The sequence below is a fragment of the Natrix helvetica genome, assembly GCF_964273705.1.
Source record: "Natrix helvetica genome assembly, chromosome: 5".
Taxonomy (NCBI): Eukaryota; Metazoa; Chordata; class Lepidosauria; order Squamata; family Natricidae; genus Natrix; species Natrix helvetica.
In genome coordinates this window covers 25,195,007-25,221,212 of record NC_138551.1, presented here as the reverse complement: position 1 = coordinate 25,221,212, position 26,206 = coordinate 25,195,007, and the positions used below count along the sequence as shown (strand labels likewise).

The window sequence follows — 26,206 nt, the reverse complement described above, 5'->3', positions numbered from 1 at the left end:
AGCAACTATAGTACTCTGCTTCTCAATGGCTGTCCTATGCTTCAGAACATGAATAACAGCAAGCTGATTTTCCACAGTGGAGGAGACAGTTCCTTAAGCTGCTTCTGATACGTAGGTTTATTTTTAGGACAGGGACGGGCAGTGTTTTTACACACTTAATATGGTTGAGTCACTAGTAGGGGTATGCCAAACCTCTGAGTAGGGCCACAGTTTTGTGTACCTCTGAAGTTAAACTCGTCTAAAATTATTTTTGCACTTACTACACTATTTATTTATTTACTGTCTCAGAAATGGCAGTAAACAATACCACTAATTTTAAGAAATGATAGGGGGGGTAGGTTTAAGAACTGGTCTAAATCTAAATCTGTTTTATGATTTTTGCAATTCAGTTACAAATGCGTGCATCATGTGGTTCTCTAGTTATGACTAAGCTCCCTGTATCTTTGATTTTTATACCTTTTTTAAAATAGGAGGTTATGATTTGGGCTTTTGTTTCTCCCTCCCCTTCTTCCCTCTGCTCTGGTGTAGTCTGCTAGGCAGGCCTCCATCTATTTTTATCCTGAACTACCAGGGACTGGAGGAAGATTGTTGCTTTCCGTGTTCCAAGAGCAGAGAAGCTGATTGCAGTTTAAAAGAAGCAGCTTTGCCTTTATTAGGCAAAAGGAAGGCTGCTTTGGAGTGGATTCTAACATCATAGTTCAGAGGTGCGTGTGATAGCAACAACTAAGACTGCTTCCAGCATCATCAACTATGAGACCTTCTTTTGGAGAATGGAAGCTGTTCTTCCATCGAGGTGAAGAGAAATACATCAGGAACTCCTTCTAATGAAGAAGACCACTGAAATTCCTCGTCCCTTTTTTGTTGTTGTTTTAAATATGCCACTGACCTAGGACAGTTTGAAGAGCAAGCTGTGAAAAAGGAGCTGTGGATCCAGATTATGGTGCAGGAGAATGTTATTTTCTTTTTAACTCTTTTGGTCTTCAATCAGTAAGGAATGCATTTTGACAGTGATGGAATGGATGATGTTGTCACTGAAATATCTAGATTGGATATGGAGGAGAATTATAAAAAGGTAAGAGAGGGAAAGAGCTCTTTTGTTTTGGCACAATGGTTCCATTTTTACAGAAAAGAAACAAATGAAAGCCATGCGCCAAAAGGCTGAGACAAGCGAGCCATTTGTATAGCATCCTTGAAGGCTGCAAAACACAGATATTTTTTTCCTCACAGTGTCTCTTTATTTTGCCACAGAATGCCTTTTAATGTCGGGTTAGACATTTACTGAGTTCAGAATCTTGGTTAAACTACATAATAGCTAGTTGCATCCAGCCTAGATTAAGATTAGTTGTTAAGAGTAGTTTGTTATAGTCTGCTAAAAAAAAAAAATCCACAGTGCATTTGAAGATTGCTTTGATGCATGTTTAAGACTTGCAGAGGGAACTTATCTTCTTTCTTTTACTCTCCCTACTTTTAAGATAATGTAATTTGTTGAAACTGAGTTTGCTAGAGTACAAGAGACTTCAATAAACTGATATACTGGGATGTCTTGGTGGAAAAAAAACATACCAGCTGTGATATAGAACTTTAAATATAGTAATTTCCTATGCTTGGTAATAACAGGCACACTTAAAAATAACTTTACTTACATGGCTGTGGTCTTGACTTCAAACTACAAATACAAGTTTATCCTCCTTATGGTTAGAGAGCAAAAAGTTAATTTTTGTTGTTTTTGTTCAGCAATTGTTTCTTGCATATCTGCTCCAAGTTTTAAACATATTTACTCTGTGTGTGTGTGTGTGTGTGTGTGTGTGTGTGTGTGTGTATATATATATATATATATATATATATATATATATATATATATATATATATATATATATATATATATATATATATATATATATATATATATATATATATATATATATATATATATATATATATATATATATATATATATATATATATATATATATATATATATATCAAGTTATTTTTTTTAATCTTAGGCACCACATAAATTTGACTGGTTTAATGGAAAATGTATTATATCTTTATTAAGCCATATAAAATGGCACAAAAGTAGATGCAAGCTTTTGTATATTCCAGAATTGTTTATAAAGTAAATAGATAACAAAAGATGAAACTGTGCAAGTAGCAAATGCAATCCAAATGTTTCAGGCAATAGAACTACAATTTAAAATTGGACTGAGCATATTGTCCATCCTTAGAAAGGGTATAGCTTCAGTTGGTGTACATAATTAGAATTCAAGAAGTCCTAACATATCCTATTAGAGCATTGGCAACGCCCTACAATCCAAGAAGACTGATAATCAGAATGATATGAAATTCCTTCCCAGGTGAATTGCTGATTTCACGACCTATAAGACTGCTTCTGGACAGAAAATCTAAATCTGCTATTGTTCATTTATAATATTAGGATCACTTTTTCCCATATATAAATCAACAGTGGTGCATTCTAATTGTGATACCAGAAAGGGTTGCTTTCTTTTTTAAAAAAACAAAAAACCTCCAAACTGATACAGTTGGAGTCAAGACTTTTGAAAGATTTCCCAGTTTGTTAAGTGGATTCTATATTCCCCAAGGTCTTAAAAGGCACTCTAATTGTTTGCTTTGTTCATTTGTTTTTAAATAAAGAACATGTAAATGCTATTGAATTACAGATTATGTACGATATATTCCGTGTAATTTTCCTTGATCTAAATTCTGTGGACTGATAATATTACAGCCATATGCTGTAAATGCCAGACTGGCATAGAGCATTTGGAGATGTGACTATGCAAACATTCACAAAATGCCAAAACCACTTGGGAATGAGGGGATAAGAATCAGGTTCATATAAATGATGACATATTTCCATGCTCTGCATAAAAACTGTATATAACTCACTAGGAATATTCGCTAGTAATACATGACTCATTTATTGGTAATGTATGGAATAAAGCATACTTTAAAAGCCTTGGTAAAATTATCTTCTCATCTATTATTGCTGCTGAGTAAACTATCAATAAATGAACCTACTAGCTTTTGTGGAGATCAGGCTTTCCTTAACAGCTCAGACAAAATGATATCATTGAGTCAGCAGCATTTCTGAAACATGGCAAAAAGCAGCAATAAAACTTAGCCAGTAAATTTTGTTTGAAGCGTATTAAGAAACATTATTGGAAATAATAGCCATAAATGTTTGGAGTTTTCCTCATCTATTAGTCATGTTATTTTGACTTCATATTCTGTCAGATCTGTAAAAATTAGATTACCAAAACTACTGAGAGTTCAAAAAGTCAGAATAGATTGATAGAAAATGATATAATTAGAGGACAGACTAGATACACTGCTGGGATATGGGGAATTACTTCCTGATCTGAGGCAGGGTATGCCTAAAATTATATATTTTTTGTAAATATGAAGCAGCTATTTTATTTCTTGAAATATGACAAAATGATCAATATTCCTGGCAGCTCCCAGGAAAACTGATAAACTATTTCTTGGATGGCAGGAATTCATCCCTGATTCAGGAGGAAAGAACTAATACAAAAGTATCTTTTTTATTTTGATCATATTTTTTAAGATACCCTAAGGATATTGAGGAAATTATAAATCATATTCTAATATTCCTGAAAGCAAGAAACATGAGTCAGGGATAGTGACGTTTACAATATACAGTATTTAATAAAATCAGCAAAACCTCTTATACATAGAAACTTTCTGGAAATTAGAAGTTACATATAAAAAATGCTGCATTTGAGCACTGAAAGAGGAGAGAAGAAATGGAACAAGTGAAGATGCCTTACTAGTTGTTTCTGAGGGATGTCTACAGGATGTTGCTTCCATCTCATTTCCAACCTATATAAGAGGCAGCTTAGACACATCTTAGCTTCCAGATTTGGGGAAAGTATTTTCTTCCTCCTTCCAATAGAACTTCATGGCAAATCTAAATCCAATAGCAAGGAACTGTCAGTTGGACAAAGAACAGCTGTAGACATTCTCAATCATCCTGGACATGATTGTCCCAAAGGTGCTTTTTCAAGGGGCATCTGGGTTTTTTTTTTTTTCCTTGAAGATGTTTCAATTCTCATCCAAGAAGCTTCTTCAATTCTGAGCTGTTCTATCCTACATTACAAGTATTTCAGAGCCCATCATTCATATTCATATTCCTTTGCGCATACATTTTGCCTTTTTGAAAAAAAATGGAGAGAAAGAATTAGAGGAGGTCTATCAGCATTATTTCTGCAAGAACCTTGAATATTTTATCTTCTTTGTTTTCCAGGAGATATACATTGATGTTCTGGCACAAAAATAAATAGATTAAAAATTCAGGTTGAACTTTTAAAAAACATTCTGAAAGAGTCCCAGAAGAAATACCTAAACTGCCCCAAGCCTTCTTTACCACATTTCCAGACAATGATTTATGGCTATTTTTCTTGCCAGTGGGTGATGTTGAATAGGAGAAGAAAGAATGGCAAAATCCACCAATCATTGAAAATGCCCTGAAAATAGAATCGGTAAGGAGAAAAACTCACATATAGGGGAAGCACATATTTTCTTGGCAACTTAAGAAAAGAAGGAAATCAGACTAAAGCAGCTTAAATGTGGTTTAAACTATACTCTAAACCTTTTAAGAGCCATGGTGGCACAGGGGTTATAATGCAATATTGCAGTCTAATTCTGCTGACTGCCAGCAGCTTGATTCTCACCATATTTATATTTATAAATATATTTTTATTATAGAGGAACATGCAAGTATGTTAATAATATGTATCCTTTGAAGATAGATGTCTTAAGGCTACATGAGTCTTCCACAGAGGCTTCCCTTACCCTCTTAGTTGATCTGATGTGACTGAGCAGTTATTATTTTTACAGATCTCGTACTGGAAGCTGTCCAAAATGAATGACTATGTAGGCATTAGATAATGAATGACTTTATAGATAGATTCAGACCTGACTCATAAACAACTGGGTTGCTATGGGCAAGCCCTTGGTGCAATTAAAATGTAATTCCATGCTCAGTTGACATTTTCCCTTCTTCCTTAGCTTCCTGCCTTTCATATCAAAACATATTTTGCACTTCCACTAAATCAGTAATCTGTGGCTTGTGTTTGATATGCAATTTTAATTAAAGAGATGTTCAAACTTTATCCGGTTGGTTCTAGAACTTGAAATATAATGACAACCTATATTTTATAAATGAAAGAAAAGAAATGGACCGGTAGCAGATTACGGTAAAACAGATAACACTGCTGTTGTATCATGATGAAGATCCCAGCTGATTCGGGTCTCTTCAACTTGAGTTCTATTATATTGACCATGGATCATTTTAAAAACCATTTTAATTCCAGCCCTTACGTTTATAGAAAAGCCACTTTCACACATGCAACTGTCCTTTCTTGGCTTCCATGTTGACCACAGTCTAATATTATGGAAAAGGTCTAAAGGATCCCATGTATGCAAATATTGAGTTTGTAAATAGAGTACGCTGGCCATAAATAGAGTGCATTGGTGACAGTTCTTCCTCTTTAGTTTTTACATTGGCTATATCTATGAGTCTAAAAACGTAACTATAATTATTTGGCATCTGGTTAGTCCATTATAGCAAAGGAGCCATTGAGGCGTTTGAAGGTTCAAATCCATTCTCAAACTTCTAGGAATTAAAATATGTACACTTTAAAAAGTAGATAAATGACCCATGAAACAATTTTGCAATGTATAAATAATTACCAGCAGACTTGTAATCGTGATATAATAGGTGGCATTTAGGTTGTTTGAAGTCATTTGGCCTGGGTTACTGAACTGTGATCTTACTGCCAAAATCTCTATTATAATTACCAAATATCTGATATGCACATATAACAGTTGCTTTATACTGTACAGTATTGGAAAAAGATAGTGGATTTCAGTACTAAAACTAACAATTGTTGAGCCAGAAATACATATGCATGTCTTTTTAAAATTATATGTAAAATTATTTTCTAATGGCTCTTTCATCTTCTGCTTGTGGATATTTGTTACAACCAAAGATCTTTTATGACTGATCCTCACATTTAATTGCCTCCCATTTTATAAATATGTTAATGATCCTAATTTCTTCTGTCTTGTTAGATACCATTTTGAATGTGTAGTTGTTCTGTTTGCGTTTACTGTACATTGCTTTAATATTTAATTTGTACCTTTATATTTTAAAAGCATATATGCCACTTCTCATCATCAACAAATCCAAGAACAGTAATATATAAAATATATTACAGCAAGATAAAAAATACATTAAGCAGCTTTTAAACCAACCAATAATCATTTTAAAGGAACCAGTTTAATAAAAAGCAATTATTTTAATGGTTTTCTGAAATGCCAATAAAATTTATATGTCCTTCTCTGGCATTTTTAAGAAGGCAGACAAATATTTTGAAGGACACAAACATGCTAGTAATAATTTTAATAAATGTATAATAATAAGAAATTGATGTTATATTTAGATATATTTTTGCTAATAAGTCTGGAGAGATTCTGAGTCATCCAGGTCACGGTTGTCCCAAAGGTGCTTTTTCAGGAGGCAACTTGGACTTTGTTTTTTTCTTGTGAAGATGTTTTGCTTCTCATCCAAGAAGCTTCTTCAGCTCTGACAGGATAGTGGGGAATGGAAGGATTTATATTCCTTGCAGACAGCTGGTCATTTGCATCCTTTTAGCAAGTCATTGAAGCACTTGGAGGTTTATCTGTGTCCTCAGAGTCAACTGAGTGCTGTTCCTGGTTCCTGTGGTCTGCAATTTCTCCTCTGGAAATCCATTCCTACTCCCACACCATTCAAAGGGTGTTCATTCCAAATTGTACAGCTAAAAGTCTAAAGTCGTGTACAGCTAAAAATCCTTCCATTCCCCACTATTTTGTCAGAGCTAAAGAAGTTTCTTGGATGAGAAGTGAAACATTTTCAAAAGAAAAAACAAAGTCCATTTGCCTCCTGAAAAAGCACTGCTGGGCCATTTTTGCTAATGTTGTACGTTCTTATAGCATGAAAATCTTCAGTTTACCATAAAAAACAGATGGCAGAATATTGGATGGAGAAAAAAAAACATCAAATGAAAGAGACCTCTGAGGTTTCTTTTACCTTTGTAGCAGCACTTATGCTGAAGTGAAAACGAATACACTAGCTTATTAAGTTCAGCAAATGTGCTTTTAAAACCATTGATTTCCCCCCCTCATGCTGCAGTTTGTTTGCCTCTACACCTTTTGAATCAGAAAAGCTACAGTATGTGCCAGATGTATGATGTTCTCTGCAGATATTTCTTAGAAGTGACGAGGAATAGATTTCAGTTAATCGTGTACTTTACTGTAGCAACATGACTAATGAGTGTTGCTAAGGGTTTGCTGCTCAGAATTGCCAAGCAAAATAGATCTTGCTGTAATTGCCTGAGATATGATGCAGAGGTGGGGTGTAATAATAAACAAGTTTAAGAATCTAAATGTTGATGAAAGAAGGGATTCAAACTCAGCTCCCTACCAGAGATCTTGCCCATCTGTGATACCTATCATCTTTTCATTTGAGATGATAAACCACACATTACAGGACTGTTTTGGTCCATGTTTGTATTTTGGCTCCTATCAGCAATGGGAGAGGTATGGTTTCCAGTTCATTTATCACCAGTTGACAGGCGGAAGAGGAGGCTACTTTCAGTAGGGTTTGTCAGACACACACAGATAACTGACTCAGCAGGATTCATTAACTTCTTTAGATATAATAACACATGAATAAATGTACAATACCAACAGCAGATTCTTCCAACGTGGTAGCAGTTACAAACAAGCACAAGGCAAAGGAGAGATTGGTTTCCAGTTTCAATTCAGAGAACAGACTAGATTAGTTCTCTTGCACAGACTCAGAGCTACATAGATAACTCCAGCCAGGCTCCAAGCCATCTGGCATGACTCTCAGTCACCAAATAGCTCCCATTGGGTGACCCAGTTGCCATGCCAATACCTTGGCTGACCTTGTTACCATGTCCTATTCCAGCCAGTCCCCCAATGGCTGACCTGTTGCTATGTCCTATTCCAGTTCATGAATATTCTGACAGGGTTTTTAAAAATAATTTTATTTAGCTTCTTAATTTCTTTATACTTTGTGGCTTGCAGGATTCTATAAAATAGAATCCTGTGTTTAGATACCACACTTTGACCATTGCTAAACTATTGTCAGAGGTTTGAAAGTGATGCCATTTTGGGCACTTTTAGTCACAATGGTCTAAAAGCTTGCCATTTTATTATTGACGTATGATTGCAGTCATTCTATTCTATCTCTGAGCTTTATCTCTAAGTATAAATCAAAGTTCCTGCACCTTTTCAGCTGTTTAGAATGCTGTGTGTTGACCAACAGCTCCCCTTTGCTTTCTGTTCAAAGATAATTTTTGTCTCTTTCTATTCAAATAATACTTAGGTTCATTTATTTTATAATGAAAATGTATACCAAATATTAATTTGGCAAGAAGAGTGTGAGTGGTTTTGTGAGTCCTGCAGTCACAGCATTTCTCTAAAGCAGGTGTCCTCAAATTACGGCCCACTGAAGCCATTAATCTGATCGGTGCATGACCACAAGACTGCCCCACCCACATCACCCCACCTGCTGGCCCCTACCCTTCGGCTGAGCGCCTTCACTTACCTGCTCTAGAGGCTAAATAGGGAAGTACATTGGGATATACAGAGAACTAATTTATTACCAATGTCACAAAAAGAGGGGGACAACGTCTTCTCCAAAGCATCTGACAAGAAATGATGAATGGAAACTTATCAACAAGAAATCCATTTTAAATTAAGAAGAAATTTTCTGACAATGAGAACAATTAATTAGTGGAATGGCTTGCCTTCAGAAGTTATGATTGTTCTAACATTGGAGGAGGTTTTAAATAAGATATTGGACAGCCATTTATTTGGAATGGTATAGGTCTACTGTTTGGGCAAGAGTTTAGATTAGAAAACGTCCAGGGTCCCTTCCAACTCTGTTATTCTATACTCTATTCTTCTCTGGAATGGGATCCTGAACTCTCTTTCTTTTGCTATAAATTCCCCATACGTACCTAAAGTGGTCCTCCAAAATGCACTTAAAACACTTGCAAAAAAAACAGCAGCAAAGAAGCAGTTTAAAAGAAAGAGAGGGAGGGAGGAGGGCTCTCTCATTTTGCATATATGTATCTCAGGGTTGAACTGTTTAGTGCTTGGAGTTCTCTGAGCTTGCCTGTTTGCTTACAGACATTCATTAACTCAACTAGAGAATGTCATCAGTGCTTTAAACTGGGTGTTTAAGATTTTTGTTAACTATGATTATAATGGTATAATCAAACAAAAATTTAGGAGTAAATTAATATATTTTATAATGTAGCTTTTCTTAAAATTATGCATAATGGTTCCCTGTATTAAGCTGTACTTTTACGTCATGAAGAAATCATAGATGTTATGACATCAATGTAAATTGGGAAAGCTCTTAATACAGATTAGTATCTCATTGAGCATTATAAGAACATATGTTGAGTTATTTTCTGGAGGTCCATAATAAAACCTTTTAAAATGTGTTTTTTTTCATTTTTTTCAGTTAAACGTAATAGTAATTTTCAAAGCTGGTAAAGTTACTTCTGAGTACGTAAGCTTATCGTGAGGGTGATGCTAGCATGTAGATTACATATGGTATAATCCATCCTCACCAAGATCATTTTACAAAGGGATGAGGACAGTGGTGGGTTGCCAATTTTTTTACTACTGGTTTGGGCGCGCTCCTGCGCATGCACAGAAGCGTCCAGGTGGATGGGCGGAGCCTCCCGCTGCCACTACTACCGGTTTGCCCGATCCAGTCCAAACCAGAAGCAACCTATCTCTGGATGAGGAGTATCTTTTTATATTAGATTGTTAATTAATATTCTGCCTATATGTTTTTTTTTAAAAAATTAAAGTCATTGGTGATTTTGTTGAATGCAGAAAAGGTTTTTGATACAGTGCAAGGGAAATTTTTGAAATAAGTCCTGCCTTGCATATAACAATCAGTGGAGTTGGACATGAATTGTTAATATACACCAATGGTATACAGGTAGTTCTTGACTTATGACCAATTGCTTATTGATACAATCAGCTCGGACACAAAAAGATGTTCAGTGAGTTACATAGAACAGATACAAATACCATTACTATTACAAGTAATGATAAACATTTTGGGACAACAAAAGAGAGTGAAATCTGAACATCGTCTTTTACTGCCTTCATTATTCTAAAATAAAATATTTACTTCATGGATTTTTTTTTAACTCTTTCCTAACTTTTTTTCATTTTTAAAAAAATTGGGGGAAGAACCCCCAATGAATGAAAAATGAATATTTTCCCCTTTTTTTCTGTCCCTTCGCATCTCTATCTGTAGAACATTTAGACATACTTTTACATTTAGTCAGTATTTGCTAAATACAGTGGGAATAAGTGCGCTCTGTGTCTGGTGTCTCTCATTTTAAATTATAAGTTATGACTTCTGATGTTTATAGAACTTTAAAAATGTGTACGAGGAATGTGGTTTGTTATCAGTAGCTTGATTGTCTTTTTATCCCCTTAGGCGCAAAAAAATGAAAGAGAATCTATCAGGCAAAAACTGGCACTTGGAAGTTTCTTTGATGATGGCCCAGGAATTTATACAAGTTGTAGTAAAAGTGGCAAGCCAAGCCTTTCTTCTCGGTGAGTACTTGGCACATTTCCCGTTTTAACACATTTCAGCACGTAAGAGTTTAAAGCATGGTAGAGTCCATACCATAAAGCTTTGAGAAATCCATAATGTTGACTTTGCAGAGTGATCCGTCTCAGGTTAGGGTTAGGGTTAGGGTTAGGGTTAGGGTTAGGGACTGAGCTAAGAGAAAGAAGGACCAGGGGAGACATGATAGCAGTGTTCCAATATCTCAGGGGTTGCCACAAAGAAAAGGGAGTCAAACTATTCTCCAAGGCACCTGAGGGTAGAACAAGAAGTAATGGGTGGAAACTAATCAAGGAGAGAAGCAACTTAGAACTGAGGAGAAATTTCCTGACAGTTAGAACAATTAACCAGTGGAACAGCTTGCCTCCAGAAGTTGTGAATGCCCCAACACTGGAAGTCTTTAAGAAGATGTTGGATAGCCATTAGTCTGAAACTAAGGGTTTCCTGCCTAGGCAGGGGGTTGGACTAGAAGACCTCCAAGGTCCCTTCCAACTCTACTATTGTATTGTATTATTATAGGTATCTGAGCTCCATTTTTTGAGCATTTCAACTTCTTTCATTTCTCGTGGTATTTGTGGAACTGTGCAAATGTCATCTACGTCTTCACTTTGATAAATGTGAAGGTTTTCCAGACGTTGGTCCGGCTTTCTTTAATATGTGTTGGAAAATATATACCTTTCTGTTCTTTTCCAGAAGCCATTTTGAGGTTGAGAGACAAGATATAAATATTTTAAAAATAATGTCAGTAGCATATTTTATTAATCATGCAATATTTAAAGCCCTAACAATATTCAGAACATTAAGTCCTGATATAAATTGAACTCCCAATGTAGGTCACAAGGCTTTTGACATTGTATTATTATATATTTGCTTTGCATTGTAGTCAATGATATTTAGGTTATGTCATGTGATGTTGCCATGATGACTCGAGTTTGACATCCCTGAATTTGATGGTAAAACAGATACAATACAATACAATACAATACAATACAATAAAATAAAATAGTAGAGTTGGAAGGGACCTTGGAGGTCTTCTAGTCCAACCCCCTGCCTAGGCAGGAAACCTATACCGTTTCAGACAAATGGCTATCCAACATCTTCTTAAAGACTTCCAGTGTTGGGGCATTCACAACTTCTGGAGGCAAGCTGTTCCACTGATTAATTGTTCTAACTGTCAGGAAATTTCTCCTCAGTTCTAAGTTGCTTCTCTCCTTGATTAGTTTCCACCCATTGCTTCTTGTTCTACCCTCAGGTGCCTTGGAGAACAGTTTGACTCCCTCTTCTTTATGGGAACCCCTGAGATATTGGAACACTGCTATCATGTCTCCCCTAGTCCTTCTTTCTCTTAAGCTAAACATACCCAGTTCCTGCAACCATTCTTCATATGATTTAGTCTCCAGTCCCCTAATCATCTTTGTTGCTCTTCTCTGCACTCTTTCTAGAGTCTCCACATCTTTTTTACATCGTGGTGACCAGAACTGAATGCAGTATTCCAAGTGTGGCCTCACCAAGGCATTATAAAGCGGCATCAACACTTCACATGATCTTGATTCTATCCCTCTGTTGATGCAGCCTAGGACTGTGTTGGCTTTTTTGGCAGTTGCTGCACACTGCTGGCTCATATTTAAATGGTTGTCCACTAGGACTCCAAGATCCCTTTCACAGTTGTGATATAATAATGCCGGACATGAAGAATTTACAAGGATTTTCTACTGTGGTGAACTTAATTCAACCTAATCCCATAAATAGCAATCTGGAGTCTTGATATCATTCTTGGGTGTGTTTTTTTCTGTTACCACAAAATGTTGCAAAAAAATCTTCCCCAGACACTGCTGTCCAAGAGCTGTGTTCCCCTCATCTAAATCTAAGTAGGCTGCAACTGCTTGAGAAAGATTCAAAGGATCAGTCAAGACCAGATGGTAACTTGTATAGGCTCTTACTATTCCAGGAAAACTAGAATGTTTTTAGAGTTAAAACTAGATTTCCCCAAGTTTCAGGGATTCCTCTAGAGCAGGGGGTGCCAAACTTGATTTCATTGAGGGCAACATCAGGGTTGTATTTGACTTCGGGGGACTGGGGTGGGTGTGGCCAGGGTGGACATGGCCAGCTCGACATCACTCTTGTCGAGAGCACCAGTTGTGGCCAAGTGCTAAGGTAGGACTTTCCTCAGACCTTCCCTCCCTCTCATTATAATCGTGTTTCCTTCCCTTTCTCCTTCCTGTCACTTTTTGCATGCTCAAATCCCTTTGTTTTGTTTAAGTTTGTTTTGCTAGCTGTCTGCCAATCAAAATAGTGGTCGGAGGTGAAGCTTTTGGCCTGGATGGCCTCCTGCAGCCTGCTGTCAGTGAAAATGGAGCTGGGGACATGTGGGGGGGGGCGTGCTCCATTTTCACTGGTAGAGGCAAATGGGCCGGTCCTTTGCTGTTTCCAGGATGGCCCCATGGGCCAGATCTAAGCATCCCACGGGCGGGATCCAGCCCACGAGCCTTGAGTTTGACACCCCTGCTCTAGAGCAAGAAACCAAAAAGCAATTAAATGGTTATATTTTGTTTTATAATTTTCTGTTACTAAATATTTATCCTTTATATTTGGCAGCTTAATATAATTAGCAAAAGCAGAAAGCATTTTAGATTGCAATTTTATACATATAATTATGCCACAATGTGCTTGTGTTATTTATTTATTTATTTACTTTTCTTTTAAAATAGATTATTAAAAATAGCTTGGAAGACTATTTTATGATTTTTTTTGCTGCTGTCTTTCTACTTTTTAGGCTATTGTTGATTTGTGTTTTAATGGTTTTTTTTTTATAAAGCAGAGTTTTCAAAGCATATGAAAAACAAATATTTTAATAAGTAAATTATAAACCAAAGGATGTTAAATACTCAGACACAGTTATTTGGGAGGGACATGTCTCCTTGCCTCTGAAACAAGTTCAGGTAGTAAGATGTTGGACAATATAGACAAGAATCCCGGTTCTGCTTTATGCTATTACAAAAAAACACTTGTATGTCATGGTAAGAAATTGCCAGACAAGATATTCTGTAATTGGCAGTATAATGGAACAATTAATTGAAATGTAAAAGTTAGATTTGATGATGTCCCCAAGTAAGTTTTAAATGGGGTCTAGAAAAATACTTGGAGACTAGATCTGCAAATGCTATTTCTCTTGCTAGTACTGTATTTTTTGGAGTATAAGACACACCTTTTTTCCTCTAAAAAGAGGCTGAAAATCTGGGTGCATCTTATACACCGAATACCGCATTTTTTGCCTCCTGAAGGCCCGCCCCTTCACCAAAATGGCCTTGCATAGCCTTATGGAAGCTTTCAGAGAGCTCCTGGGGGCTGGGGAGGGTGAAAATGAGCAAAGAATTTGCTCAATTTTGTCCCCCCCCCCCCAGCCCCCAGGAGCAGTCTATAAGCCTCCCTAAGGCTATGCATGCAATTTTGTTGACAAAAAATAGCCTGTTTTTGTGAAAAACGGGCCATTTTTTTGTTCGTTCCCCCCCCAGAAGCACTCTGCAAGCCCCCCCCCCAAGCTATTCATGCCTTTTAAAAAAATAGGCCCGTTTTTGTGAAAAACGGACCGTTTTGGGGAGGTTTGAAGAGTGCAAAAACTTTTTTTTTCCTTTCAGAAAGCTGTTTAGTTAGAGGGATTGATGAGAATTACATTGGTCAAGTGCTGTGCCAGCAGAAACAATGTTTTAGGTGCTACAGGTTGTCAGCGATTTCCTTCTTCAGCACATGGATAAATACACCTGGAAACATCTACCTACCTACCTACCTACCTTTCTCTCTCTCTCTCTCTCTCTCTCTCTCTCTTTTTCTCTCTCTTTCTCTCTCCCTCTATCTATCTATATACCTACCTACCTACTCTCTGTCTCTCTCTCTCTCTCTCCCCCTAAGTATCTACTATATTTCTATTTCTCTCTCTCTATCCTTCTACCTACCAACCTACCTACACACTCTCTCTCTTTCCATACCTACCTACTGTATTTCTCTCTCTCTCTCTCTCTCTCTCTCTCTCTCTCTCTCTCTCTCTCTCCCTCCCTTTATCTACATAACTACTCACTCACTCTCCCCACCTACCTACTGTATTTCTCTCTCTTTCTCTCCCTCTATCTACCTACCTACTTTTTTAAAAAAATTGCCTCTTCAAAACCTGGGTGCGTCTTATACTCCGGTGCGTCTTATACTCCGAAAAATACGGTACCTCCAGAAACACAGCTTTAGGAAGAAAAAAAAACAGAGAGAGGACCACGACCTCATTTCATCATTGTGAGTTTCCTGATAGTGACTGTGTTATGCAGAATGTCAAACTACATGGGCTTTTAAAGGACTGATTCAAGAGGTGGACTTATTCAAAACTAATTGCTATTAAACTTTGAATTTATTCCCAGGTAAATGTAACTAGGACTACAGATAAGTCCTTAAATTGCCTTACTTCATACCTGGAATTAAGAATGTGCTTACACATTTGTCAGGGATAGTACGCCTCATGCAAAAAAAGCTACGAATTAGCCTATGGTATTTCCCTTTGCAAACAATGCTAGAAGAAAGGGACAAATAGTCCCTGGGTATCTGTAATTTATGCCCTAAGGCTTAAATTTTAGATCTAATATCCATTGGAAACCTTGTTCAGCAGAAAAGGGCATAGCATAAAAATATGCATATAATTATTCATTATATATTACATATTAATAATGCATACAAAGAAGCATTAAAGTAAATGGAAAGTAATATTTTACTCTCCTTTTGCATGAAGAGTAATACAAAGGAATAATATAAATCAAAGCATATGCTTATTATGTCTTTGCTTGGTGATTACTTTCATTGTCTGTCGTATTTCAAGTTCTTAATGAAAGAATAAATTTGGAATAATTTTCCTATAAATTATGATTCCTACATGAATATTACATGTATGCCTGGAAAAAGCATGCCTTTCTATGCAACCTACTATGTATCTGTGGCTGTAAATTGTACTTAATTGTTTTATGGCTTGACATCACACAATTCAGGATTTATTGTGACAAGGCTGAATAGAAGTCCAGATATCCAGAATGATAAGACCACAAAAAACACTTTTGTGGAGCAATTGTTTTGTAGTAGGCCAGCACCATGGAGTATTGAAATATGTCTTTTTTAAAAAATTGCTTTATTTCTGCCTCACATGCAAGTTAATAATGTTTTAGCAGACCTGCTAAACCTGTGTGCCTCTATAAACAAAAATAGATGTCTGATGGATGAATTTTAAATGTACGTCCTTTAATATGAATGTAGATTCCATCGTAATATAAATCAATGCTGCAAATTGCAGAAAGTACTACAGGCCATCTTGTGGCTGATCTTAGGATTGGTTTAGATTGGCTAAAGCATTTATGTATGTGTCTAAATAAGAAGTGGTTGTATTTTTATTATTGCTACAGGTAAATAGTTTTCAGCACCATTGTAATTTCTATCTTCCTTCTGTCAAGATTTAGGACAATATTTAACATTCCAGGTTTAGCTTATCTATGGCCTGGTAATGTATTTCATATGCTCATCTAGTAAATTATTTTATTTTTCCTAGAGGTGCTTAAGGTCTCTTCATAGCAAGCATGATTTTGGCATTTTACTTCCCTTCCTTCCCTGCCTTTTTTTAAAGGTTCTATAATTGTAAATCAAACTACAAGCAATTTGTCTTGCAGAGATCCCTTCTACTTAAGATGTAGGAATAGATTAAAAAAACAAGGAATATAGTTACTCAAATTCACTGTATTAAGGTGATATTACCTTAATATTAAGGGATGTGGTGGCTAAGATGCTGAACTTGTCGATTAGAAAGGTCGGCAGTTCGGCGGTTCGAATCCCTAGCACCGCGTAACGGAGTGTGCTCTCGTTACTTGTCCCAGCTTCTGCCAACCTAGCAGTTCGAAAGCATGTAAACATGCAAGTAGAAAAATAGGAACCACCTTTGGTGGGAAGGTAATAGCATTACGTGCGCCTTCAGTATTTAGTCATGCCGGCCACATGGCCACAGAGACGTCTTCGGACAGTGCTGGCTCTTCAGCTTTGAAACAGAGATGAGCACTGCCCCCCAGAGTCAGGAACAACTAGCACATAATTTAGTGTTAGCTAACTTTTTCTCTCTAAATGTGTTGAACTTCAATTTCAGTGCTGATTATAAAGCTGCAAGTTAAAATCTTTAAAAGGATTTAAAAGAAACCTTTAAAAGGAAATGTGCTTTACAATCAAAAGGAAATTAAAATCAGTTTTTAAATTAACCTGTAAGCAGACTTTAAAAGCTTAGCTCTTAATATTAGAATTACACAACTCGAACCACTAAAAATTATACATGTCATATTAGTTTTTCCCAGTTTATAAAATAGATTATAATAATTATATTATTATTGTAGATTATTGATGAGTATACATTTACAATTTTTTACAACTCATCATTTTTTTTTCAGATTTCCCTTGAAACCAAACAGATTAGTCTTCTCATTGTTTGAAATCCCACATTTTATATGGCAGCTATGTCTCTGTTATAAACATTTGTGCAATATATTTTCCTCTTATTTTTATGTCTAAGTATTTAAGTCAGCATTCTTCCCTTTTGATAAACACACATACTTAATCCTATAAAACATCAGTGAATCCTGAAAATTCATTGCTACAGAATTTTATTTTGTAATGTGACATGAAACAAATATTAATACATGAGAAACTACTCATATTTAGTTTAATCCCTTCTTGCTCACTTCTTTTTCCTACTTTTTAGAGTATGGTCTGTAGACTACTTTATGGTGTGTGGATTTGACGATAAAATTTAAAAGTTCAAATGTTGGCTATCCAATACCCATCTCTATCCAAGATGATAATTTTACAGAGCATAGTGACATTTATTCTAACTTCTTTCCCTGCATTTCAATTGCTACTTCACCGTATTATAACTACAGATAGTCCTCGACTTACAACAGTCCACTTAATGACCATTCCAAGTTACAACAGCACTAAAAAAAGTGACTTATGATCTTTTTTTCACACTTACGACTTCAGCAGCATCCCCATAGTCATGTGATCAAAATGCAGAATGCTTGGCAATTGACTCATATTTATGACTACTGCCGTGTCCCAGGATCTTGTGATCACCTGTTGTGACCTTCTGTTAAGCAAAGTCGGTGGGAAAGCGGGACTCACCTTAACAACTGCAGTGATTCACTTAACAAAAAAGAAAAGTCATAGAATGGAGCAAAACTCACTTAACAAATGTCTGACTTAGCAACATAAATTTCAACTCCATTGTGGCCATAAATCAATACAATACAATACAATACAATACAATACAATACAATACAATACAATACAATACAATACAATACAATACAATACAATACAATACAATAGTAGAGTTGGAAGGGACCTTGGAGGTCTTCTAGTCCAACCCCCTGCCTAGGCAGGAAACCCTATATCGTTTCAGACAAATAGCTATCCAACATCTTCTTAAAGACTTCCAGTGTTGGGGCATTCACAACTTCTGGAGGCAAGCTGTTCCACTGGTTAATTGTTCTAACTGTCAGGAAATTTCTCCTCAGTTCTAAGTTGCTTCTCTCCTTGATTAGTTTCTACCTGTTGCTTCTTGTTCTACCCTCAGGTGCCTTGGAGAATAGTTTGACTCCCTCTTCTTTGTGGCAATCCCTGAGATATTGGAACAATGCTATCATGTCTCCCCTTCTCTTAAGCTAAACATACCCAGTTCCTGCAATCGAGAACTACTGTACTGATTCAGCTAGATATCGGGAAAAGATATAGTATCTACAACTGAAACTATAGATTTCAACCCAGTCTTAATGTGTATTTGATCAGTTGAATTTTGTATAATGATGAGTAGATTTAGTTAAACATATATTCATTTTTATGGTTTTTATATTTGTATTCTTTTTTATCGATTCTCATTTTTGTTTATGTATACATATATACATATAGATGTTAAATTTTTAACTTTTATAATTAGAAACTGTATTTTTCATTGGCCTATGACTGTAATAAAGTTTTGATTTGATTTAATAACCATTGATAACAAATATCAAATAGGAAAAGGTATAATATCTGGAACTAAAAGTCTTCTGTTATAGATTTGTTCCTTAATAATTGTTCCAATCTATCTTTTTAGCAATTTCTTATAAGTTAATCAGTCTCCAATTGGATTTATTTAAATGTATGAACAGTTATTATGTAGCTTTTGAGTACAAACATTTAAGATTAGAAATAATCCTGTTTTAACTCTACTTTTAATCCACTTTGCAGTGATTAAATGCATCTCGTATCCCTGCAGAAAATGATAGCTGTCACTTTTCCTCTTTCTTTTCAAGGTTACAGAGTGGGATGAATTTACAAATTTGTTTTGTCAATGACAGTGGAAGTGACAAAGATAGTGATGCTGATGACAGCAAGACTGAAACTAGTCTAGATACACCTTTATCTCCTATGGTGAGTGTTGCTGTTGATCTGATAAGTACATGTAGATCCTTCAGAAATGTTGGGATGGGAAAACCACTTTCTTCCATCATTGTTTTAATATACTTTTAATACAATACATTTTGGGGGGCAAACTAAGCACTGACTTTATTCGAGGCATTGGGGTATATTTAGTTTGAGCATGTAAAATCATGTTGCTTGGCTTTAGTGTCTTTTAAGATATATGAGCTTCAACCCCCAATTCTTGCTAGAGAATTCTGGTTGTTAAAGTCTACGTATTTTAAAAGTAGCTGAGATTGAGAAATACCAGTATAAAAGGTAACAAATATATATATTTTAGTGGCATCAATTTTCACTGTAAATTACATGCATGGCAAGGACAGGTGCTCTTGAGTGGCCTGGTTTGTCCATAATCCAGTCCTAATAATGTTTTGAAACCGTAATGGGCAACAGAGAGGCCTTATACAGCTCTCTAAGCCAGGGGTCCCCAACCAAGGGGTTTGCAATTGGGCCACAAAAAAGGCTGCGAGCGAGCACACATATATCCTCACTTGAATGAGCAGCAGGTGAGTGTATGTGTGTCCTCCATTTGCGTGAGCAGTAAACACAGTGCGACATGCATGCCACTGACACAAATCGAGCTGTACATACGTTTGCTGACCACTTCCGCAAACCATCCTCCCCCCCCCCCCCCCGCCAGTCCACAAAGTCAGAAATGTTGGGGAACTCTGCTCTAAGCTAAAATAGAGATGTACAATATGCTGGATAAATTTGACAATGACATTTAAGTATGTTTTAAATAATATTCAATACTTTTCCTTTATGATTAGATTTCTCAATAAAACATGGGACTTTCATTTTGGATGTGACTCCCATGTACTTCCTGGCCCTGTTGATTTTCTCTGATGTGGCCCTACCCACTGTAATCCATCACGAGTTATAAGATGGTGCGAATGCTATGGAAGAATGTAGCTCTATTTATTTGTTCATTTATTTATGTGCTGCCTGATTCCCAGCAACTGTAGGCAGCTTACAGATGATTAAACCTTAAACACCTTGAAACAAGAAAAAAATCTTAAAGCAAGATAAGCAATTCTAAACAAAAATAGAACAAAGATGGCAGACATTAAAAAAAAACCTCAATCGAAGAAAAGGAGGCTTGTTACCTCTTGCCAAAGATAACTTAGTGCTGCTCATTTATATTAACTACATCAATTCGTGGCTTTTTTATTTGTGTATATATTGAGTAATTACAAAGTGAGGTAATCCTCTTTTTTTATATCAGTAGGTGGGATCTTGAATGAGACGTGTTGATTTACATTTGCTTTCTTTTTTTAGAGCAAGCAGAGCTCTTCCTATTCTGACAGAGATACTACTGAGGAGGAATCTGAATCCTTGGATGATATGGATTTTCTCACAAGACAAAAGAAACTTCAAGCTGAAGCCAAAATGGCTCTGGCGATGGCAAAGCCAATGGCCAAAATGCAAGTAGAAGTGGAAAAACAGAATAGGAAAAAATCTCCAGTAGCTGATCTTGTATGTATCACATAAAAATTCATGCTTTTCATTTCCTCACATTTTGGGGTTACCCACTTTGCATAAACTTTGTGGAGGGAAGCATTTATAAATTAAAGTGCATGGGTTGTTTTTGGTAGACTTAGAATATGTTTTTAAAAATAACGCACAGTTATTCTTTGAGTTACAGCCATTTGTTCAGCAGCCATTCATAGTTACAAAAGCACTGAATGGGAGGGACTTACAAGCAATACACAATGTTGCCGCTAGTGCAAGTTTCCTGTAGTCGTGTGATCACATTCAGGGCTCCTAGTAATCGGATTTCATGTGCAATGGTTGCCACGCACTGTAGGCACATGATCACAATTTGTAACCTTCCCTGCCAGCTTCCCACAAGCAAAGGCAATGGAGAATCCAGCAAAGAAGATTACAAGTTATTCCTGTTAAATTTCTCCTTCTCCCTCAGTAGCCCTCACTTAATGATACAAGATCCTCGGTTAAAAATGGCAATAGGGATTGCCAATGCTAAGCAGCACGGTCAAATGATGTTGTGTTTTATGACTACATAATTTAGTAATGGAAATATTGGTTCCAATTGCTGTTGTAATTCTAGAACCATCTGCATTTCACTTGTATTTCATATATCAGAATACAGTGGGACCTCGGATGCTGACCATAATCTGTTCCAGGATTTCAGTCGGCACCCGACTTGGTCATGACCAGAAGCAAGACTGACTGTGCATGCATGCACACAAAACAAACAGCACGGAAGGGGAAATTGCTACGGCTGTTTATTCGGCACCCGAGGATGTGTTTGTGACATTAGTGAAACATTTAACAGATTTTTCGGTCAGCACCCAAATTGTTCGTGGTCTGAGCTGTTCGGGACCCGAGGTCCCATTGCGTCATAAATTTTCAGGTGATCATGGGGCACTGCACATATCCGCAAATGTGGGTCAGTTGCTGAGTGCTGAAAATGCATTCATGTGACGGGGCAGACATTCAAATCCAGGTCATAACTCCCTTTATCAGGGTACATGATAACTTTGAACAATTCGCTAAGCAACACATTGTAAGTCAAAGACTACTTGTAGTAACTCTGGCCTTTTAGGTATTGAACAAAAGTGGTGAGACAAAGGGGATAATGAAGATAACATTTTCCAGGCCTTCAAAAAAATTTTGCCCATGCCAGTTTTGCCATACTAGATGTTTATGTTTTACATTTTCCTGTTTCATAGAACAGATTCTCTTCCCTATCCAATCTAAAATTGTATGTTTCATTAAGTACAGTACCTTAAGATTCTGCTGCAAGTGTGAATGGCATCAATATGCAGTTTTAGCATGCATGCCATAGGTTCGCCATCACGGGAATAGGATTTCCTGTCTAAGCATGGTGTTGGACTAGAAGATCTCCTTCCAATTCTGTTATCTTATTCTATTCTATTATGCACCAGAGACAAATTCTTTGTGTCCAATCACACTTGGGCAATAAAGAATTCTATAAAACGATATATTCTGTACACTGGTAAACAATCAAGAAAGTATATAGGTAGTCTTTCGACTTATTATCACAACTGAGCCCAAAAAGTATGTGGCTAAACAAAACAGTTGTTAAGTGAGTTTTGCCCCATTTTACAACCTTTCTTGCAATAGTTGCTACAAGTATTTAAATCATTGCAGTTGTTAAGTTAGTAACGCGGTTATTAAGCGAATCTGGCTTCCCCATTGACTTGGCTTATTAGAAAGCCCAAAAACCCATGCCACATGACCCCGGGACATTTCAATCATCATGAACCCATGCCAGTTGCCAAACTCCTGAATTGTGATCGCGTGGCTATAGAGATGTAATGGCCGTACGTGTGAAAAATAATCATAGATCATTTTCTTCAGTGCCATTGTAACTTTGAATGGTTACGAGATGAATGTTGTAAGTCAAGGATACATGTGCACTGTTCAAGACACATTAATATAATATTTTTAAAAATATCAATGTTACTGCTACTATTTCGACATAGGAAGGTTGATTATTGCAAACAAAGAGTGTGCTGCTCAAACTAATGCATGCCTTAAATGTTTTAATGTTACTTTTAGCTGCCACATATGCCTCATATAAGTGAATGCTTGATGAAAAGAAGTTTAAAACCCACAGACCTGAGAGATATGACAAGTGGGCAACTACAAGTGATAGTCAATGATCTACATTCACAGATAGAAAGTAAGTGGAAAATACGTCTTCTGCCTTTTTTCTTTGCCTCACTATTATTCACAGTATTTTAAGGTCAAAGTACTGCATATTAGGTTCCATGGGCCCCATGGCAAGATTATAATGATGTACTAGATAAGAATAAATCTTACGATTGGACACCATGTGTCTACCAGTAGCCTGGGAACCAATTGTTATTTTGTAATTTGCTTACAGACTTCCACAGGGTTCTTCAGCATCCCCAGCTGAATAAACTGACAATTAATAAATTGAGATTAATATTCTCACCTAAAGTGGAGAATAGATTATACAAGTTAATGGGATGATGGGAGACAGTGCAGGTGTCCCCAAACAAAACATGAATTAAAGACTAGAAATACATCTTGTTTTTTTCCAGTCCTGTATGAAAGAGCTTGGGTTCTTTTTCTGGGAGTAAAAGACAATTTGGGGTCAAATTCAGCTTTGGGTTGGATTAATGATTTGCCATTGTGTTCTTTCTGTCACTTTTATTTCCCACTCTTCCAGAATGGGTCAATTTGTCATGGAGAATTTGTGAATTTTTACATAAATACTTCGGGGTCGTGTTGTGTATGTTTTAATTTTGTATGTTTTGGTGCTATGTGGTTTTCTTTCATTCGTTGTTTGTTTTTATCTGGCATGCCACCCAGAGACACATTGTTTGGGTTGGGCAGCAAATAAATAAATAAATAAGCAAGCAAGCATTCACCTTTTGGTGAGGCTGCAATTTGCCAACATTAGTTATAGTCCTGACACATACGTATGGAGGACAACAGGTTGACAAACACTGTGAGGCCTTTATCTAATTAGAGAATGAAGAATTCATTTTAGTTGTTTTCTTCTAACATGAAATCGGTAGCTGTTATGGTAAGAACAATAGCTGCTTTCGTGTATCGATAGAGCCAGGGCTGCATCTTACGTCAGTCTTTCCTATCGTGTGATGCTCCAGATGGGTTGGCATTAAAACACAAGACATTTAGTCCCAACACAATTGGAGGGTATGACCTCTTAGATAATGCAGCTTCTGGCCTTGGCGATCTGCTGATGGCAAATGCAGCTTTAGTCCCTTAGATATCCAGTTGTGAGGATTTTCCATCAATTCATTCAGTTGAAGAAAGGCCAGATGTTCCATAGACTGCCTGTCAACTTAACATTTTAAGATTCTGTGCAGCTTCTAAAATTTGTCCTTGATTATCCCATGACACCTGCAACAGTATTATTTCAATATTTGGCTACCCGGTATTCCTAAAACATGACTTCACATCCTTCCTAATTTATAGGCAAGCCAAAAAACTAATGGAAACCATTATATTGTTTTGGAAGGAGATATCAAACGTCTGTCTCACAGTGGCTAAAAATATCCAAAATGTTAGAAGAGAACTAATTAAATTCCTTTTTTCTCCTTTTTTTCAAAATCAGGTTTAAATGAAGAATTGGTGCAACTGCTGCTTATTCGAGATGAATTGCACACAGAGCAGGATGCAATGCTGGTAGACATTGAAGACTTGACCAGGTTAGTATCAGTGTCTATTAAGTTCTGTTGATAAGGCCTGTATGAAAACCATTTGATGGGGCAATGACCTGTCGCTACTACCTTGGGTGGGAGGAAATGTTCTGAATTCCTCAAACTATTGTCTCATCAACGCTTGGATCATATCCCAAAAGTTATACAAAAAATATCTAAGATCTATGAGTTCCCAGGTTGAAATGGCTTATTTATTAGGACTACACAACAGTGGCGTTCACAGCAAGCCAAGATTTCATCAAAATGATGAACCTTGCACCATGATGCTACCACATGTCATGCTTATTTGGCTGCTTGCTTCTATTTTATTTTACAAACCAATATCATAAAGTAACATGCAGTGGCTTTATTTCTCCAGAATACTTATTCAGGGCAGATGCTGAATAAATAAAATGGGAAGGAATAATTCCCAGGGGAGGGGGGTTAATTTTTTTAAAAAAAATTATCCTCTTTCTTTAAGATGCAATGCTTAACCTTCAGTTCATACCAAACAAATTTGGCTGAAGCACCCGACCAAAACAAACCCTCCTGCCATTTCTCCTTGGATAGAAAATGGTGTTTGGGTAAATACCTGACCCTCTTTTCTCCTGGAATGAATGTTTAGAACATTGAAAACTAATCTGGTTTGGTAAAGGGTGTCATTATTGCTGGTAGGGTTTTTGATTCTGGGTTGTTTGGTTCGTTTTGCTACTTTATTTTTAACCAGACTAGTACTTGATTTTGTGTTGATTTTATGTGGGTGGCTTTGTCCTTTAAAATCAGAATATGAAGTGCAGATTTTGCCGATCAAACAGTTGTCTGTGATTTAGATTTCCCTATCTGGTTATTAATGGAGCTTCTTGAATCATTGAATCAATCTGTCATTTAGAATCCAACAGTTTGTATTTCCTCTAGTTGCTTCTAGTGTGATAGTTCTGTCAGTTTCTGTCTCTCCTTTGCTTTGGAAGATCTTGTTGCCAGGGAAATAGTAAAAGTTGTCAGAGAATTGCTTCAAGCGCAGGTATAGCCACTTCTTTATTTAGAGTCTGTTTTGGGATGTTCATCTTAACAAGAATGCCAAATGTTGTTGGTTTATTCTTCTTCCACATCCTTTTCTCAATAAACTAGCTATTGTTTTTTCCCCCACTAACTTTGCTATATCTTGCTAAGGGCTCTTTATCACGTTGCATTAATATGCATTCTCGAGTTGTTGTTAGAAAAGTGTGTTATTATACTTCTGCTGCCTGGACTGTTAAACTCTAATCTGTGCAATATTGGGGATTGCAAGTTATCAAGTTCTTCCGTTTTTATCACGGGACAATTTTATTTATTTTTTTATTTATTTAGTTTGTCAAAGATAACAGGTATAAATATAAACATAAATATGAACATAGTAAATGAGTACAAATAAATGGAGACAGTAGGACAGGGATGGTAGGCACGCTGGTGCGCTTATGCACATCCCTTACAGACCTCTTAGGAATGGGGTGAGGTCAAGAGTGGACAGTCTTGGGTTAAAATTATGGGGGTTTGTGGATTTATGAGTTATTTATGAGTTATTTAGTTATTTATGGGTTTGTGGTTTATTTATGGGTTTGTGGTTTATGAGCAGCAATTAGAGGGATCCCTTAACATTGCGTCTCCTCCCAACCAGCTTCTCCAGGGCTTCCCCAGTCACTCTCCTGGAGATGTGGAAGGCAGTCTTGAGGAAGTGTAGTGGGTGCCTAGGATGAAGGCTTTAGCTGCCTCTTGGTTAGCTGAAGTGATGAGTCAGAGTCATACAGTGTGACTC

General features: G+C 36.6%; 1 protein-coding gene across 7 annotated transcripts in view; it reads left to right on the top strand.

Annotated features, from left to right (window-relative positions):
* Positions 1 to 26,206, top strand: part of LOC309393489 (schwannomin-interacting protein 1) — a 344,932-nt gene that overhangs the window by 309,890 nt on the left and 8,836 nt on the right. For 6 of the 7 annotated variants that reach the window (XM_081955769.1, XM_081955766.1, XM_081955767.1 and 3 more), the window contains 5 exons: positions 10,586 to 10,704; positions 19,069 to 19,186; positions 20,513 to 20,710; positions 22,781 to 22,904; positions 24,330 to 24,423. In XM_081955769.1, the coding sequence (XP_081811895.1) occupies positions 10,586 to 10,704; positions 19,069 to 19,186; positions 20,513 to 20,710; positions 22,781 to 22,904; positions 24,330 to 24,423 (653 nt within the window). Of the gene's footprint in view, positions 1 to 621; positions 1,073 to 10,585; positions 10,705 to 19,068; positions 19,187 to 20,512; positions 20,711 to 22,780; positions 22,905 to 24,329; positions 24,424 to 26,206 lie in introns of those variants that run through there. The other variant, XM_081955771.1, reaches the window with a different exon arrangement.